Raw genomic sequence first — 19,846 nt, forward strand, 5'->3', positions numbered from 1 at the left:
GCATGAAAAAAAATGCCATTGGTGCTGTATAATAAAAATACAATATATTCTAAAGGGGAATGTTGGGAGTTAGAAATAATTAAACCGGCTGTAAAACACCTATTAAAGAAAACAGATGTTTTGTTAGAATATGGCTCACAACAAATACAAAGCAGATATCTCTACACTTAGCCTAGTCAAAACATACACAGACTTGTTTTCTATTTTTGTCTGAAAGTCCTTTTTCTTTCCCTGCCTGTAAAAGAGTACCACGGGTACTTAAAGTTGGTGTGCATCCTAATGTAAAATACTGAAACGCAAATCGGAAATCTCTCATAGATTGGATCCCAATTAGTAATGCAGCCAGCACTACCCATCAAGTAATACATCATAAGGTGAAAAAGGTCAGCCGATCTCTTCATAATTACTTTGCAATTCTGGTAGGCTACGGTTTGCCACAAGAGATCTGTAATCGCAATTGGAAAATATGTTCTTTCTATTTCTCTGGTTGGTAGCGCTGCTATCGTGTGCTCTGTTTGCAAATCAGCCAAGATTCAGGTGTAATTCCCATGTACCGGTACTGGAACACAGTATGAATGCATTTATATTGCTTTATATGTGTATCCAAACCCATCAATAAAACTTGGGTGAAGAAGTGTCTTAAGCACTGTGTCTTAATTATGCACTCAATTTAAGCCTGATTTACCATAGATTTTGCCTTCAGGGCAGAGGCAAAGAGATAGAAAGAGAAAAGAAGAAATCAAGTTTTTTTACATTTGTTTCAGTTTATTTACATGTACAGCAATTCTATAGCAAACGTGCAGTCTTTACAGTTCCATCAAAAAGGTTTTCCAGCCACGTTCCAGTCCCAAAGTCTGCAGGAAATAAAATGCTGTAGTAACTTGCAATCTGCACTCCTTTTTATTGTCCTTTTTTTCCAGGAATACATGCTGATAAAATTACTATTCATAAGGTTATACCACGAGGTGGTTATTAATCCCAAATAAGAAGGAATACATCTATGTTGTTTGAATGTAATTTAAATTAGTTGGGGCCTGGTGTCAAATTTGCACCAATGTTTTAAAACAAAAGTATGCTATAATGAACAGTAAATGAAATTCAATCTGAATATGTAGTTCAATTACGTGGTTTCCGTCGGAGAATACATAAATCATTCATGTGAAATCTGAATAAATAATTCTGATCAATTGCTCATGAAAAAATCTGAATAATTGGCTCAGACCTTGATTAGCCTCCACATGATTTGCATTTTCTGGAACCTCTGTGTGGTAGACACAGTGACAGAGCAGGGGCGCTCAACTCCAGTCCCAAGACCACCCAACAGGTCAGGTCTTTACGGATAGCACAGGTGGCTTAATCAGTCTCAACCTCAGCACAGGTGGCTTAATCAGTCTCAACCTCAGCACAGGTGGCTTAATCAGTCTCAACCTCAGCACAGGTGGCTTAATCAGTCTCAACCTCAGCACAGGTGGCTCAATCAGTCTCAACCTCAGCACAGGTGGCTTAATCAGTCTCAACCTCAGCACAGGTGGCTCAATCAGTCTCAACCTCAGCACAGGTGGCTCAATCAGTCTCAACCTCAGCACAGGTGGCTTAATCAGTCTCAACCTCAGCACAGGTGGCTTAATCAGTCTCAACCTCAGCACAGGTGTCTCAATCAGTCTCAACCTCAGCACAGGTGGCTTAATCAGTCTCAACCTCAGCACAGGTGGCTCAATCAGTGGCTCAGTTGAAGCAAACGACTCAGGGCCTCATGCAGAGAGCAGCGCTATTTACAATCTCGCCATTTTCCGGAGAAAATCGCGCAAAAAACAGCTGAAAATGGCGAGGTAGGAAAAACGCGCCATTTTTTTTTCTATTTGAAAATGTCGCCGCGCGGCTGGCAAGAAACTACATCTCGCCAGTCTGAAAAATATCCGAATTCAGAAAGGCTGTTTTTGGCGCGATTTTCTTCAATTTTCTCCGCCAACTAAAGTTGGCAAGAAGCAGGAGCTCGCCGGCTATAGGGGAAAAAAAAATGCGCGATTTTTTTTTCTCCCCCTTTCAGCTGCGCGCATCTCCTCATTTACAATTCTCCACATGCAGTAATGCTAAAAATAGCGGATTTCGCCCATTTCTCCATATGGAGAATAAAACTCTCCATTAAACCTACTTTTATTCCCCTCTCCAATTTTAAAAAGAGCTGCTCTCTGCATAGGCCCCTCAGTCTTTGACTGAGCCACTGATTGAGTCACCTGTGCTGAAACTAGGACTGATTAAGCCACCTGTGCTGAGGTTGGGCTATCCCTAAAACCTGCTTTACGGTTTTGAGTAGATATCAGCAAATCTGCCCAAATCCGTTTCCCGGATTTTCTCGTATGGTTCCCCCCCAAATCCGTTTCCCGGATTTTCTCGTATGTTTCCCCCCCCAAATCTGTTTCCCGATGTAACATCCGCAGACGGATTAGATCGGTTTTAATCCGCGCGGATTCATCAATGTCCGCCACTGGATACACTCCGATGACGGATTTTTTAGAATCGAAACCGCAATCTGTGGGCGGATTCCTAAGAATCCGCCAACGGATTGTTGAATTCGGATTGGATTAAGCGAATACATCCAGGGGTTGTGGAATCCTCGGAGTGTACTGGTAATAATAATAAAAATCCACAAAACGCAAATCGCCCTTTTTTAGAATGATCACTTTTTCCAGGACAGTTTGCGTTAAAGAATTGCAGAGCCAGTAAACCTACTCACAAGTGGTATTTTTACTTGCTGTATGGCGGAGGGACAAAGTTTTGTGTCTGGTTGTTAATCAGTTATATATCCCTTATGATAAAAATGATTTACATGATATATTTGTAATTTGACTGTCTGTTTTCCTTTCCAGTGGTGTAACCTCTGCATAGACTTAGTAGCCTTTACAAGTGGAATATTCAAAGGCGCTGTTTTCCAGTCCTTGGACGGCATTATCGTTTCAGCCAATTGTAAACTTAGAAAGATCTTCACCATGAAATTAAAGCCCCAGGACACTGTTGAAGATGACGGTGCGTTAACATTGTTAATATTATGTTACCATTATCATTATTGTGAAACACACCTTCCTTTCAACATAAAAATCAGAATTAGTCAGAACAAAGCTAAGGATTTAAGCCGTTAATTATCAGACATTTCATACACTGTAGGTTTCTGAAAATGTGCTTAATCTAGAACCTTGTAGTTTTTTCTTTGAAAGAAGAAATGAACTGTTTTGTGTGGCAATGATATGAATGAGTTGCGCTGATGATTAACCAAGCCATTGTTTGATTCTGCCCTCAATAAATTAATGGTCGTAATTTAAAACTGGATATAATTGTTATTTGCATGACCCTAGGAGGGATTATGGGAATGTCAGCAGCGATTGCATTGTAATAGCTTCTTAAATTACTTTTTTTTCCTTCTCATTCCACAAAATTGTTCGTTGCCAAAATATTTTGTGGGTGAGTCTTGTTATTTATCAGTGCCCTATATTTGCAACAGCTAATTTCTCATTTACATAAAATAAATATTTCTAGTCATTCCATGTATTACTGCAGTCAGATGGTATTTTAATAATGACGGAAAATGGCAAACTTTAGGCTTAGAGAATATATGTATTTTTTAAAGCTCAGATTAATTTAAAACTGAAACAACGGATTCTTTTAAAGTGAGCCATTTAAATGAGCCAGATAGCTCTAAGCTATAAATCTACCATCTTAATTCTTTTTCTTTTCTTTCACTTTCTGCATAAAGGTGATAGTAATTAAAATGGAAAGTGCGAAAGTATTCCTTCCAGTCATTAGAAGTGTAAGCTTATCATGTCTTCACTTCCTCCATTTCTAGAAAAGCCAAGAGCTGTCCCACATAAAGGACAAATTAAAGTTAGTTTAGTTATTATTCCAGTACTTTCATTTGCAGAAGAGGGAGAGGTTTATGCAAATATGTTAATTACTTTAAACAATACATTTTGCGATAATGTGTTGACTATTTAGAGTGAGGTCAATTAGAAACATGATAAATATAGTTACATTTGGGGAAAATACACAATGGAAAAAGGGGTAAAAACATCCTTATGACAAATTAACTCTCTCTATATATATCTATCTATATATAAAATATGGAAATATAACTGTATGCTCATTTGCATGTCTTGGACAGGTCTGCAACCCCGCCTTTCACCATTATCACCCAGCATACAGCACTTCCACTGCAGCAAGGGATTCTGGGAAATGGCATGCAAATGAGCACAAAGTGCCACCTTTTGCTACAAAACCATTAACATGGTTCCCTATAGGCTTAAGCTTGCTGCATGGTCACAGCTTTGAGCACAGCCTGGGTTAAGATGCATAGCCAGTAAACCCACCCACAGACAGCCGTTTCGACCTTAAAGCTGCAGTTCAGTCAATATCCTGCATGTGTGTTTTTTTTAATAAATCAGTTCTGTAGTAAGAAAAAATACTTTTAGCATTTTCTGTTTTTAAAAAAACAACTTTGAAAGATCAATTTTCTTGTATTCTATTTTAACAGCCATTTGCTAAGGCACTGCCCCTTCATGTCCTGTCACAAGCCCTGGCACACCCCTTTGTCAGCCCTGCCCTCCCTCTAGCACATGTCAGTGCAGGAGTGCTCATGAATATTCATGAGCTTCCACTGACTGACAGAAGCAAATAAAAACATATGCCAGCTCTAATTATGTCACCAAATTTCGCCTATCAATACATGGAGAACGAATTGACCTGCAGCTATACAGTTCTTTAGGTAATTAGAGATTGCACACATAAAACTATTGAAGTAAAAAAAAGAAATAAAAAAAAAAAAAAAGACTGAACTGCAGCTTTAATGGGTCTCATCAGTGTGGGGTCGGTTATACTGGCTATGCAAAAATGAAGCAAGGGGGTGTGTGTGTGCGTGTGCGTGCGTGTGCGTGTGTGCGTGCGTGCGTGTGTGTGTGTGTGTGTGTGTGTGTGTAAAACAATCTTTCATTTTTTTCCCCTTCAAACCACCAGTTAAAATAATGGACTATGTAAAATGAAATTTGCATTTAGCAAAATGTTTTGAGGCAGATTATAGATTAGTGACAGATTTTTTTTTTGTGTAAGATTGGTATAGTCTATGCTGAAGACATAATGGAGAACGCCATCATGTTTATCACCTTCTGGTCACACATCCATGTCAATTAATGCAAAAATCTTTGACATACTGTACTTTTTATGATTACGAACCACACACTGTAATTTAGAAGATTGTAGACTTTGGGTATCTTGTGAACTGCATTTTGGCCCTATTCAGTTGTATTGAGTGAATAAAAAAGGACAGTCTATGAATCTTGATTTCTAGATCAAAGAAGAAAACCAAATAACTAATCCTTCAGTTATACACAATTATATATTTAAAATACCTAAAGAGAGACGATAAAAGGGTAACTGTTGAATAATATTCACATTTAGTACAGTTATTCTTCAATGTATTTATGCTGTGATTTATGCTGTGTACATTTTATTTATTCTTTGTCACACAAATGAAATATCAGTTAGATAATCTTCGGTTAAGGACAACAGAGTTAATTTACGTTTCGGTCATCATATATTTGGTCATGTATAATTTGATTGGATAGACTTTTGCAAAATACATAACGTTTTGTTCATATGGTTGGATTTTAAAGGCGCAATCCATGCAAAATATCATGCATGCGCGTTTTAACAAAAAGAATAATCAGTTGTGCAGTATTAGATAATACTGTAGTTACAACATTTTTTTTTAAATTCAACTCTTAATGCCATTTTAAATTAGTTTTAATATACTGAGCATCAGTAACATAGGATAAAGCAGAAGTGAAAGTAGATCGCTAACAAGGAATTAAAAACTGGTACAAAAAAATAGTCAAATGACAAATTGCTGTGTAGCAACTTAGTAAAATGAGTATGTTCTATGGCAGGGGTGCTGGACTCCAGTCCTCAAGCCTCCCTCCCCCAACCCCTTCCCCTCAACAGGTCAAAGACTGAGCCTCTGATTGAGCCACCTTTGCTGAAGCAGGGATATCCTGAAAACCTGACCTTTTGGGGGGTCTTGATGCCTGGAGTTGAGCACCCCTGTTCTATGGAGATGGTCGTGTCAGACAGTCACTATGGTTAAGAACAGATTGGGTATTGGAGTTGGGATGGACATTGCCATCTTGAAGTTTGGTGAAACAAATTCCAATTGTAGATTGTGTTTTGGGGCCTTCTTTGCCTCAATATAAACATCTCAGCCAGGGCAACTTCACAGAAAGGTTGATCTTGAAGTTCTCAACTTTCAACTTAACTATTTGGTTAGTAGAGACAGCACTACAAATGTGGATTTATATGTGTGATGGGACTATATCAGGCGTTGGCAACTCCAGTCCTCAAGGGCCATCAACAGGACAGGCTTTAAGGATATCCCTGCTTCAAAGCAGATGGCTCACTCAATGGCACCACTTTGACTAAGCCACTGATTGAGCCACCTGTGCTGAAGCAGGATATCCTGAAAACCTGTCCTGTTGATAGTTTTTGAGTACTGGAGTTGCCCACCTCTGTACCAGATACTTGAGTTAAAACTTTTGAAATCTAGCTACCATTCCCTGAAAGTAGTAATCTACAAACGATACTCTGTTTCCAGATATATATAGAGCTACATTATCAAGTAATGAGCCGGCTGATTGTATTCCTCGAAGTTGCCAAATTACTACAGATGTACATCAGGTCACCCAAGTCCTAGATATGACAAAACTACATCAAAGTGAAACAAAACATGAAGGAAGACCCATAGCTTCATCCGAATCAGGTATTGTGACAAAGACAGTCGTTTTAATAGCTACGTGAAGGTTCAATGAATGGCATGCCCCATTGTACAGAATGTGCTGAAATTCTCTTATACAATCACCTTACTCCACGAAACTCCCTTTGGTCTTATGTATAGTCATCTGGCTTTCTTGACAAATTGTTTATTTCAATGCAAATTACAGTAAGATACAGGTTGTTCCTTTTTAAATTAAGTTGAAAGTTTCGCAAAGCGAAATAGTTTAACATTTGCATAATAGCCAAAGTTAAAGAAAATGCATTTGGCATCTTGTTTCCACATGAAAGCGGTGAGATTTTCATGTGTTCTTATAAATAATTTAACAGTAATAAATCTAGTACATTCTCGACCTATAGGAAGATCGTTTCTAGAATCTGCCGGGATCTTTCTAGATCTCTAGTTTGAAAGGATACTGTAGGTGCTAGAAATGGAGTGTTAAGGTATATAATTCACTTATTGGCAGGGTGGGTCATTCTATATCTTGTAGACACCGTGAAAATGAAATGCATCACTTACAACCGCCTACTCCCTTAATAGGAGGTCTGCATTTAGGGAACTAGATAGGAAACATTATACACTCCGATCTTAAAGGAGCAGTTCCCCTTGCTCATTTTTTTAACCTCCCATCCCGCTCCATTTTTATACATGGGTGGGAATCAAGGGGCATTCAGAGCTTTTCTGCTCCTGGACACCTTGGTGCCCAAGATATTTATCGGAGAACGTGCTGCCGGTAGCATCACCTCCGGGGGACGCAAAATGGTGGTATAAATCTCCCAAGTTACGCGACCAATGGGAAGCTGCAACGTCAACGTTGTGGCTTCCTATTGGCCCGTGTGATGCAGAGATTTAAATACCAGGAGGTAACCAGTGGCACCTTTGCAGGTACATATCCCAGAAACCAAGGGGTATCCATACCTGAAATGAATGCGGTTCTGCTCCGGGGACCCCTTGCTTCCCATGTATGCAAGTAAAAAAAACAAAGGAGGAATTGCTCTTTTAAAACTCACATTACACACACAAAAATAACTTACAATATTGTTTCCCTTATTGTCACTCTTTGTGCCATATGACTGGTTATAGGTCATTGACTTCCACAACTTCCTTTATATTATGTTACACGTGATTTCAAATTCTAACCTAACCAAGTCTAAGTCCTAATGGCTGAACTTGGCAAATTAAACTGGTAATTGTATTATCCATTACCCATGTGAAGACAAAGCAGAATTCAGCTATGTGCATTTTCAAGTAGTAATTGAGTCTTAACAACTTCCTATACTCTTGCTTCCTGTTGACCTGAACCATCATACCAGGCTGCTCCTCGTTCTGCGCTACTCCATTCTCCTTAGTATGGGCCTCGATTTAGCCTTCCCTATATATACACTATGGTGGTTTAGAGAAATGCCTAAGTTATCATAATGTAACTTTGTTAGTACTGATGTATATGCTGATGTAGGCTCAGTATTACAACAAGAACTACTTTCTGTTCTTGGGTCTGTCACCTACAGTCTAATGGCAAGAAAGGTCCACTCGATGGGTTAGCGACTTCCAGAAATCAGAGTAACAGTTCCTAGAAACCTATGTGGTTATAAGAGAGATTTTACAGATAGCTGTGACCGGGGATGGGGCAGTAAATATACATCCCATAGTACGGGGTTGACCAGACTACTTGAGATCGCAAAACACCAGACAGAGCGCAGAGGTTAAATAAACAAAGGTTTATTTTTGCCGGCGCTAACAGGGAACACCATAACTCAAACAAATAGCTCACCAGAAACAGGGAACATGGAAGACTCCTAGCTTGCTAGGCGCAGCGCACTGCCGAAGTTAGATTACCTTGGATTCCACCTCGGTCAGTCCGTCCCTGGATATCCCTGTAAATTGGGTGACCGCACCTGGTCACCCAGTTCTCGCCACCGTTGGTCTTTAGTTACAGAGACCAACCAAGAACTGCTGTGAAGCCCTGATCGGTGTCGGCTTCTATACTTTCCCGGCCTCCATTTGAAAGCATGGAGAACTGGATACTGAACAATTAGCAGAGGCTATTACTCTGCTGAGCTAATCAGGAGCGAGGGGGGGGGGAGGTATCCTGAACAGACCAATCAGGAGAGGGGGAGGAGGCAGGGCCTAATGATGGCCCTCAAAAGGCAGGGCCAGGGAAATTGGAATTGACCAATGGGAACTGGCTGACGCAGATATGACCCAAATCCTGGTCCACAAATTCAGTCCCATACCTCCCAGAAGCCAGCGAGACAATTACCTATACTTTGAAGCAGTCATTTTTCAGATCTGGTTGAGTCACATTAAATTAGCATCCGTGTTGATATCCCAGCAAAAAAGTAACCAGTTCTAGTAAATAATTATGTTTAACATGAATGAAAAAGTTAACACTGTACATTTTAATTCCCAAACTATTTTGTTTAGTAACTGTTGGTCAACTGAGGATTGTAGAATTTGAATTTCCCATTAATGATGCATAAATCTAATTGAACAGAGCCAGATCTAGTTATTTAAGAGAGCAGTTCAACTCACTAATGACAAGATGTACTGTAGTGCTCCACCGAGCTCAAATCAAAACCAGTAATTTACTTTAAAATTGCAAGACTATGAATGTATTCATTTCCATAGCAGCGAGGCTAGGACTTCATGATCAAAATTTTGATTAGGTAAGTTTGGGAATTTAGTTTAAATTAAATATAAAGTTACCTTTCTCAAATAAATCATAACTGTATGTCAGAAATTACTGTATATTTTAAATTTATTTTCACTAATTCATTGGATTTATGACTTCATACAAAGTTTGCACTACAACTAGGGAAATATGCCCCCAGAATGAGATTTCTGACTGATTAAAAATAAAGTTCAGCTCTTTGCTGCTGCTCTCTGTCCCCGGAGCCGGAGTAGGTTCCTATTTATTCCGCGGTTCCGGGGACAGCAAGCCTGGCTACATCTGTGCCATCTCTGGAGTCTCCGCTAGCCCACACCAGAGTGAGCTACTGTAATGCAGGATCTTGCGCGTCGTGATAATTAACTCGGTCCCCTGATGGGGGGGGGACTTATAAGAACACATTGGTGCATTCATTATGTGTAATTGCTGTCGCAATTATAAATAAATGAAGAAATCATGATCAACCCAAGGGAAAATGGACACTACAGGCTTACCCCGCATTAACGTACGCAATGGGACCGGAGCATGTATGTAAAGCGAAAATGTACTTAAAGTGAAGCACTGCCTTTTTCCCACTTATCGATGCATGTACTGTACTGCAATCGTCATATACGTGCATAACTGATGTAAATAACGCATGTGTAACAGGCTCTATAGTCTCCCCGCTTGCGCACAGCTTCGGTACAGGTAGGGAGCCGGTATTGCTGTTCAGGACGTGCTGACAGGCGCATGCGTGAGCTGCCTTTTGCCTATTGGGCGATATGTCCTTACTCGCGAGTGTACTTAAAGTGAGTGTACTTAAACCGGGGTATGCCTGTATGTGGTCTATTTCTGGTGCTGCAGCACTGGAGGATTATCCCTTCAGGAGAGTCTCATTTGGAAGCATGAACCCTCTGCAGCGTGACCGCAGCTCCACTATCTCCAGTGTTGCGGACTTTCACTTCTTTGCCTGGAGACAGTAAATCTGGCGACATGTCTCTGTGTCCAACGTTTACATTTTTTTAAAATGTGTTAGTAATAAACAAAAAAGTTATATAAACTTCCATAAAATGCACGTCGTATGTATTAAGACTTCATACTGTACATGTGACACATATTGATTTTAAATTAAAACACAATGATGTGATTTTCTTTTCCTAACTATTATTATATATTACTATATATTATTAGTAATGATCAATTTAGTGTAAGATTTATAATAGTCGGTGGAAATAATATATTTCGGACCAGCCTGGAGTCAGGTGGCTCCCCTCCCTTGCTGGCACGCCAAAGTTGAACCACCTCGTGGGAAGGAGGCGAGGCCCCCGAATGCCATATTGGTGAGGCACTTGGTCTTATGGGGGCGACGGCCCTATTCTGCTGCCTCTGCCTCTTCTTAATGTACCTACCCTGCGATTTAACCCACCTGAAAAATTGGAGTCAAACACAGTTTTTAGCGGACATAACCCAATTCTGCTGCGCCAAACACTAGTTGTGACTTACAAAGTTTTCAACAACACCCCCCCTTACATCTCAGCCCTCATCTCCAAATATACCTCTCAATGCCCCCTATGTTATGTTCATGACATCCGCCTGTCCTCCTGCCTTATTACCTCCTCACTCATCCCTACAAGACTTCTCCGGTGCTTCTTGAATTACCTACCATGCACCATCGGACTCCCCTTAGCATTCAGAATAACCTGAAAACTGTGATTGTGCTAATCAGAGCCCTAACGCAAGGAGACTCCCATTGAAGTCAATTCGAGTTCCCGTTCTATAGCACCCTAATCACAGTTTAATGAATAACTCCTCTACCCTCAGTTCCTGTTGTCCCACCCTCACTTCCTGTTGTCTAACTCTCACTTCCTGTTCTTAGGTGTTTTGCTTTACCTTTTTAATAAGATTTTTTTAAAAGTTGTTTTAAGTGTGTTATTTCAATGCAAATATATCAAGAATTGGCTAACCCCTTCTGTGTGAAAACTTTCTGCTTTCTGTTATTCCTTTTTCTTATTAGGCTAGCCACCTAACTGGTTTGTTTTGTGCAGTGTCTAAGTGGAGAGAAATGCATTTTTTTGCAAACGCCAATTAGTGTGATCCTCATGTGGAAACAGTTTCATAAACTTGTCAAATGTCCTGACGCTTTTGATGCTCAGTTGACAGTTGAAGAAACATTTAGGAAGTTGGTAGTGGAGGAATTTGTTAATCTATGTTCTGTACTCTATGCATAGATCTCCTTTTCAACAAAATGGAAATGTTAAGAAAAATGTGCACTTAATGTAGGGATCTAAAGTACAGTACAATTTTAGAAATAGTTATCCATGCGGCTGATAAGGGTGGCGGAACCATTATTCAAGACTGCTGTAATAGGGTAGCATCTCATTTGCTTTCAAATGTGTCACGTTTTTGAACAAGGATCCCACTAAATCATATTTAGATAAATTGAGAGATTTACTATCACCTGCCAAAAATGTTAGCATTTTAAATGATGCTGAATTCCAGTTGTTGTTAGTTTTGGAACCTACTGTTCCTATTGCTGTATGTATCGTTTACCCAAAATACACAAAAACATTAGTAATCCCCCTGGAAGACCCATTGTGTCAGGAATCAATTCCTTAATCTGCAATCTTTCGGCATAAATAGATTCCCATTTACAGTTATTGGATTTTAATCTGCCATCATTTCTCAAAGATACTACTAATGTTTTACAGATTGCAGATACTATGCTTTGGAAACCCACATATAGGTAAGCAACTTTAGATGTTACCTCCCTATATACTAGTATCCCCCACTCAGGTGGTGTTAGAGCAGTTGACTATTTCCTTAATTTGGACAATTCTTCAAAGAACCTTTATTTTGGATAGTATTTAGTTTATTCTTCAACACAACCATTTTTTATTTAAATCGCGATTTTATTTACAGAGGTGGCACCGCGATGGGGACTCGCTTTGCCTCATTGTTTGCCGATTTGTATATGGGCTGTTGGGAGGGCCAGTTTATATGGAATTTCGATGTATCTTCTACATGGTTAGTTCTCTGGAGAACATACATTAATGACGGGCTACTTATCTTGGATGGAGATGAGTAATCCCTATTAGTATTATTATTATCATCGTTTAAAGCGCCAACATATTCCACAGCACGGTACAATGGGGTTAGTATATTGCATAAACAGAGTTACCAAATAGGGATAAACATTAAGGTGTGAGGGTGTGGATGTTAAGGGGTGTCAGATAGCGTGGTGATTTGTCCAGCCGCACAGCTGGTCCCAATAGGGTTGGAGGGGGGGAGTTGGATGCTAGAGATATGTCAGATAGGCTTCCTTGAAAAGGTGAGTTTTCAGGGAGTTTTAAATGTCTGAAAGCAGGGGGAGAGTCTGAGGGTGCATGGGTGGGAGTTCCAGAGAGGGGGCAGCAGGGGTCTCCTAGGCAGGAGTGAGAGGAGGTAATAAGGCAGGAGGAAAGGCGGATGTCATGTGCGGAACGTAGGGGGCATTTAGGGATATATTTTGGGGATGAGGCCTGACATGTAAAGGGGGGCAGCGTAGTTGAGAGCTTTGTAGGCAAATCTCTATCGGCCTTTGTTGCTGGGTTCAACACATTCAGTTCGGAATTTTCATGAGACTCATAATGGGAAAGTACACTTCCTTGACTTAGAAATTGATATCAAAGATGGCCAAATATTTACGAGCACGTTCTTCAAAGAAGTAAGTTTTAACTCTTATCTTGATCCCACCAGTAATCACGACAACAGGTTGATCAATAAAATACCCTTTCAGTTCCTTTTTAAGGCTCACAAGAAACTGTTTGGAGCTTTCCAAATGTATAGAGCAAGCTCATTTATAAAATAGATTTGTACAAAAGAATTATAATGCAAAGATTGTGGCGGATGCATTTGCAAAAGCCGAGAAAAAACAGAGGGTCTTCGTTCAAATACAAAAAAAATCAGATAAACAATGATAAAAAGAAATGAAACGGTAATCAGATAATAGCCTATAAATCTGATAAAGATCTGGATGCTAGTGTGGGGAGTAAAATAGCGAGTACAATATAAAATAATATGGCAAGAAAACCCAACAAAAGAATTGCAATGTTTTTTTATCACTAAATATAATGGAAGACATCGAAAAATACAAAATATAATTTCTAACCACTGGAATGTATTATGATTGGATCCTATGTTGAAAGAAATGTTACCCCCAATACTGAAGGTAATCTTTAGACAGGCCGGTAAAAGTATACTGGCACCGAGTTTCTTAAAGAAGCAAATCATGCCGGTTTAATTGTTTTTACTTTCTAGCACAGGTTTGAAGCAGGAGGTTTTATGAGCTGAACCCCGTTAATTTCAGCTCTGGGGACCCCCTGCTCTCGGAGATACCTCTGTAGTAGGTGCCGGTAGCCACTCTGGCTGAGCTAGCTGGGTTTTACGTTTTAAGCTCCCGCGTCACGTGGCGCCAATAGGTAACCGATCCTGATAACGTCACGCTTTCCTATTGGCTCCGGGGTGCGGGAGCTATGTAACTCCGCCATTACAAGAACCCTGGTAGCCGAACGGAGCGGCTACTGACACCCCCTACATAGGTCTGTACAATATCTCCGGAAGCAGGGGGTCTCCGGAGCTGAAATGAATGGGGTCCAGCTCCAGAGACCCCCTGCTTCAATCCAATGTAAGAAAAAACCCGCATGGATTGCAGCATTATAATGCTCTCAACATACTGGTCCTTTAGTCCCAACCAGGGGTTAATTTAACGGTTAGAAAGTTAAGGCCTGGGGATCTATACTTTTAAATCAAATACCCCAGAGACACATATCAAATGAATATATTTATTGACATTGTATTGTATTCCTGATACAGTGTACATGTGGATTGCAACACACCGGTAAGACCAAAAAGAAGTTTGAACATTTAGATTTTTTAACATCTTTAAAATGCAAAATATATCAAAAATAATTTTTTAGATAAATCATTAACACATTTTTTTATCGCACTTTTACCACACACGTAATCACGTGCCTTGCATTTTTATAAAGTATTCCTACTAATATCATATCTGAAAATAGAGACCTACAGTTACTACAGAGAGAACAATTTGGGATTTACTCATTTGTAATCTGTAATTTACATTCCTTTTTTAAGTAGGTCAGATTTTAGGGACCAGATGCTCTGTGGAAATCAACCCCTCTATGATTGTGATTTTTGTATGTTTGTTAATTGATAGATTGATTGATCTATTGGAAGGGTATATAAAGAGTATAGAGCTTTGTGAACGTGACCCCCCTAATGAAGCACGTTTAACAAGTGAAACGCGTCGGTCGCAAGGTTCTTACGTCACTATGTTGTGATGGAACAATACAATCAGTGTTTACAGTTCCACTAGTTTGTCCGGGGACCTATCACGCATGGTCCTTGCTGTAATCCATCTACGGACTCTGGGACTCCACGTTATTAATACTGATGGATGTCTTTTGTTACTTACCCAATTGTAAGTTATAGATATCCATCTTTTTTTTATGTGAATACAATGAGTTTTACTTACCTCCGGTGTGCTTTGTCTCATTTGGTTTCCTGTAAAATAGTTTCTTTATGTATATATCTTAATTTAAGTATATTTGACTTACCTTAGCAGACACACTGTTATGTGCAAGGCAGCTCTGCTAGGGCGTCTCTAAGAGGCAGGTCAGCTGATCTCACTGCAATTTAAGGGGGAGCCCATTGCATGCTGGGAGATGGAAAATCCTTTTATAAGGTTGTGGAGTTGTGGTTTAAGGGTATACGATTAAGTTAATGCCATTGAACCACTGAAGATTCGTATAGTTCTGTACAAACCGAGCCACGCGGAAATAGTTTTTGTATTCTTTTTTTTTACTAGTTTCAAAAATACACAATAAAAGGAAAACCTCTGTTTTTCCTAATTAAATCAAGAAAAGCCTGTTCATATACAAATTCCACTGCCTCCCAGACGTGTTTCTAAATGAGCTTTTTGAGAATGTACGTGATCTTACCAGTGTGTCTGAACTAGAAACGTGTAAGGGCTTCAAATCTCCTGCATAAACTATATCTATGAACAACTCCTTTTTAATTAAAATATCCCTATCAATAAAATAACCAACTGAGAGTTTTTATGTTTGGACAATATAATTATACATACAGTTGAAAGCTTGTTTAATAACGATTAGGACTGTCCACAAAACTCCATTAACTTCATTTTACATGGTAGCTTAAACATCTTTGTTCACGCAGACACCAATTTGCTGCGAAGCAAAGAAAGGTTGATTGAGACTTTCACGTAGTAGGCTTAAATTTACTTTCTTTTAGCAAGTTAGGAAATTGAAAGTATTAAGATAATTGGGATGCTGAGTCAGAAAAAAAAAGCAATTAATGTTTATTACAACCATTTTATGAAAGATCCAGTAGTCTTACTGTACTTGTCTGTTTAATAGATATGGGAAAACAGTGAAAGATTGAATTGAAATGTTCTGGACCAACACAGAAATTCATTGGTGTTAGAAAAAGTGTGTCTTAAGCCATGGGATTTAACCCATCTTAATTTGTCACCTTACGCTATGAATATGTTATGAGCCGATATGGTCATTTCTTTTCATGCAGAAAAAACACATTCATACCAATGGATTTCCTTTCCTGTGAACTTGGATACATGAGCTTTGATCTAATTAGAAACTGGCTTTATCTTTTACGTTTCCTTGAAATTTACTAACTAATAAAAACCGCCCGCTTTTTTTCAGCAATTTACCTTATCTTCTAATATTTAGCCATAATGTTAGAGGATATGTTGATGATTCATGTAATTAATTGACGTCAACTAATCTGATCCTAAACTGAATTTGTATGGTAATCGCTTTTTTTTATAACTGGCATCTGCATAAGCAGCATCCCAAAGTAGTCTGGAAATTAAAGTCATTGATGATAAACCAAATAAGACTGTTCATTTTTAGAATGGCAACTGCATTTCCCTTATCACAGGGGCAGAAAGCTTTGAGAACTTTGGCCCAAATGTCCTAAGTGGGGGGATTGGCAGCAGATGATAACCTGTGATAGAATGAGCCATGCAGTGTCTACAGGTGGTGTCTGAAGACATGCTAGCACCCACAGCTACTAAACAGTGCTAAGCCTCACCACATCTCAAGGATATAAACCTTGACTAACACTTTTCAGTGTTATGGTGTAACATTATTGATTAACTTTGGGCTCACGTGAGGTCTGACCAATTAACTATAAAGTGACATCACTGCCTTCTTTTTGATTCTTAAACCTTTCCCTATAATCTGTTGACAGTTTTGGTTTTTACAGTGTTGGTTACTTGTAGGCAAGGTTGTTGTCTTTTAAATGCTCTGCAAGGCATCAATAAATTACATATATGGCACGATATGTAGAAATCAATTTCAATGATGCCTCTCTATTTACAAATAAATATAATATGGAATAGTATTTAGTTTGTGCCACCAAGAATAGAATTTAATAATATTAACTTCATATAAACTCATAACTCCCCCCCCCCGCCCCCAATAGACTCAAAGCGCTTTATAATTGCTTATAGTGCGCAGTACAGGTGTACATAGAATTTGACAAAGTCTCTGCCCTACAGAGCTTACAATCTATGTTTGTTGCTTGAGGCACAGGGAGATAAAATTACTTGCCCATTGTCACAAGGAGCTGACAGCGGAGTTTGAACCAGGCTCCCTTAGTTCAAATTCGGTTTCCTTGTTTTCAGAGTCAGTGCCTTTACTCACTGAGCCACTTACGTGATAAATGTTCATATAAAGATACCACCTGTTCCAAGAAAAAAAAGTTGTAAATGTAGAGATTTGACAAATTTTTTAATATGTATCATACATACTCCTTTCCCCTCACATAAAAATAAGACTGTAAGAAAAAAATTGCACATCTGTAGTGTAGTGAAGTGTAGCTAACATGGCTATTTCATAGGTATCCCAAAGCAATCCCCGTTATTTGAAGCGCCATCCCAAATCAGGTAGAGGAACCACACGCATATTGGAAAGGCAGCTAGATTCATGGATCTGATTGTAGATTGCGTAGAACTGTACCTCGCCTATGAGTATTGCAGTTAATTATAGGAACTAAATTATCAGCCAGGTCTTTTGAAAGGCAGAAATAGGAAAAGGACATTGATCACACAGAGGTTTTTAACAATAGATACTAAGAGACATTTGCACTATACTCTGCACTGCTTTCATTGTTTCTGCTAAAAATGAATAATATAAAATAAAAGTACTTGTTTGCAGAACAACTCTCTAACAGAGGACAAGGAAATTCCCGGAATAACAGGAACCAAGACGTATCACACATTGCATTTGGATCCAAAGTTTTGGGACCACCTCGGCCCACTGGCAAGAAGCCGAGTGCTAGAACATCGGCAGAGGTAAGGAACACATTGCACAAATGAGTTTAATAGGCCGCTGTATATGCATTGGGACTAGAAATTCCACCTTCTGGTTTCCCATTTGATAAAAGTACATGTATTTGCAGGCGGTCATGGAAATGAGTTATTTAACTAGACACCCAATAATACATTGTATTGTATGTCTTTATTTATATAGCGCCATTAATGTATATAGTGCTTAGGAATTGTGCTACTGGCCTACATGATAGTAAAGTGGTTCAGTCATATACCGATAGAGTCGTTTTAACCCCCACTCTAAGTTTTTTCACATATCTTTATTGAAGGAACATATGTGTACAATTGCAATTTATGCTCTTACAGGGTGAGTATATGCTACATACAATTGTGGGGTTTTTTTTGGGGGGGGGGTTATGCTTATCGGTTCTCCCTAAGGGGACGGTGTGGCACCCCTTATTGTGCAATTGTTTCTTATATTCTAATGAATTCTGTGCTTGCTTTTTATTTATTTAGTAAACCCGTGACTGTTATCTTGGGCATTATATTTGTTTTGGATGCCATCGGTCCCAATACCTGTCGGGGAGATATCTGTGCAATAAAATATTGAACTTCAGAAGATAATAATTTTCCATCGTTTTACTTTGGGCTATTTCCACCTCATCAGCAGGTTTTCTGGGCAGCACATACCTAAGTAACTGTAACGTGTCATCACCACCTCATTTTTGGTTCCTAAACCTTTCCCTACATCCTGTTGATAGTGTTTTACATTGTTGTCCTCAAGCCCCCTCCCCCCAACAGGCCAGGTTTTCAGGATATCCCTGCTTCAGCACAGGTGGCTCAACCAGTCCCTGCATCTGCACAGGTGGCTTAATCAGAGGCACAGTCTAAGACTGACCCTCTGATTGAGCCACCTGTGCTGAAGCAGGGACTGGTTGAGCCACCTGTGCTGAAGCAGGGATATCCTGAAAACCTGGCCTGTTGGGGGGTGGGTGAGGGCCTTGAGGATTGGAGTAGAGCACCCCTGATCTATGAAATGGTATGTTGACATCAATTTCAATTAATCCTCTATCTACAAATAACAAAAAAAGTATCATTTAGAACAGCGGTGCGCAAACTAAGGGGCGTGCCCCCGGGGGGTGGGAGATTTTTCTGTGGGGGCACGGGCAGTTGCGGAGGCCCCGCGCTCTTCCCCAAGGCATTTAAATTAAATGCGGGGGCGGGGGGATTGCGTGAGGCCTCTGCAACGCTATACTTACCGAGATTCAGGCACTCTGTGATGCGTCGCCATGGGCAATGGGACGTGACATCACACTCGTCAAATGATGCCGCGGGTGACGTGACGTCACATGACCCTGCAGCGTCATTTGATGCAGGCTGGGAAGACAGGGGAGCGCAGCAGCAAAAGTTTGCGCTCCCCTAATTTGGAATAATATTTTGTTTGTGCCACCAACTCAACTCAACTCAACTAGCAACATAATAATGTAACAATAATAATAGTAATAATGTAACAATAACAACTTGATTTCATACCACTTTTCTCCCAAAGCACTTTACAATTACAACACCGCGCGTAAGTCTGACTAAGTGAAATGGTTCATTAAGTGTTAATTAGAGAAATATTTGGGAAGCCCTGAGGTATCTGCTCAGAGAGCACCCACTGTAGGTAAAGCAGCCATCACCCAGTCATTTTGTTTTTTGTTTTTTAAATCTTATTTAAATCAGAGCCTTGCTGCCTCGTTTTCACAACAGGGCATGACTGCCTCGTTTTCACAACTCAACCTTAGCTCACTAAATATTTAACCCTTGCAAGCCACTGAATAAGGGGAGTATCATGTGTTTCTTCCAAAGATTTGCTTGGGCAAGTTTAATCATTTCCATATACTAGTCATGCACCTCTGTACTTCCAGGATCAGGTAAGCTAGATTTAGTACTCTGGTTGCTGCTTTCAAACACTAACTACATCTATATTTCACATACAGAACTCTGTAAAATGAGTGTCTTGTGTTGCTAACGCTAT

The 19,846-nt window shown here is 39.6% G+C and overlaps 1 protein-coding gene across 2 annotated transcripts in view; it reads left to right on the forward strand.

Moving 5' to 3' along the window:
- Positions 1-19,846, forward strand: part of CFAP20DC (CFAP20 domain containing) — a 149,174-nt gene that overhangs the window by 52,446 nt on the left and 76,882 nt on the right. For both annotated transcript variants that reach the window (XM_075574786.1, XM_075574787.1), the window contains exons 7-9: positions 2,868-3,024; positions 6,632-6,796; positions 17,714-17,850. In XM_075574786.1, coding sequence (XP_075430901.1) covers positions 2,868-3,024; positions 6,632-6,796; positions 17,714-17,850 — 459 coding nt within the window. The remainder of the gene's footprint in view (positions 1-2,867; positions 3,025-6,631; positions 6,797-17,713; positions 17,851-19,846) is intronic.

The sequence above is a fragment of the Ascaphus truei genome, chromosome 17 (genome assembly GCF_040206685.1).
Source record: "Ascaphus truei isolate aAscTru1 chromosome 17, aAscTru1.hap1, whole genome shotgun sequence".
NCBI classification, from domain to species: Eukaryota; Metazoa; Chordata; class Amphibia; order Anura; family Ascaphidae; genus Ascaphus; species Ascaphus truei.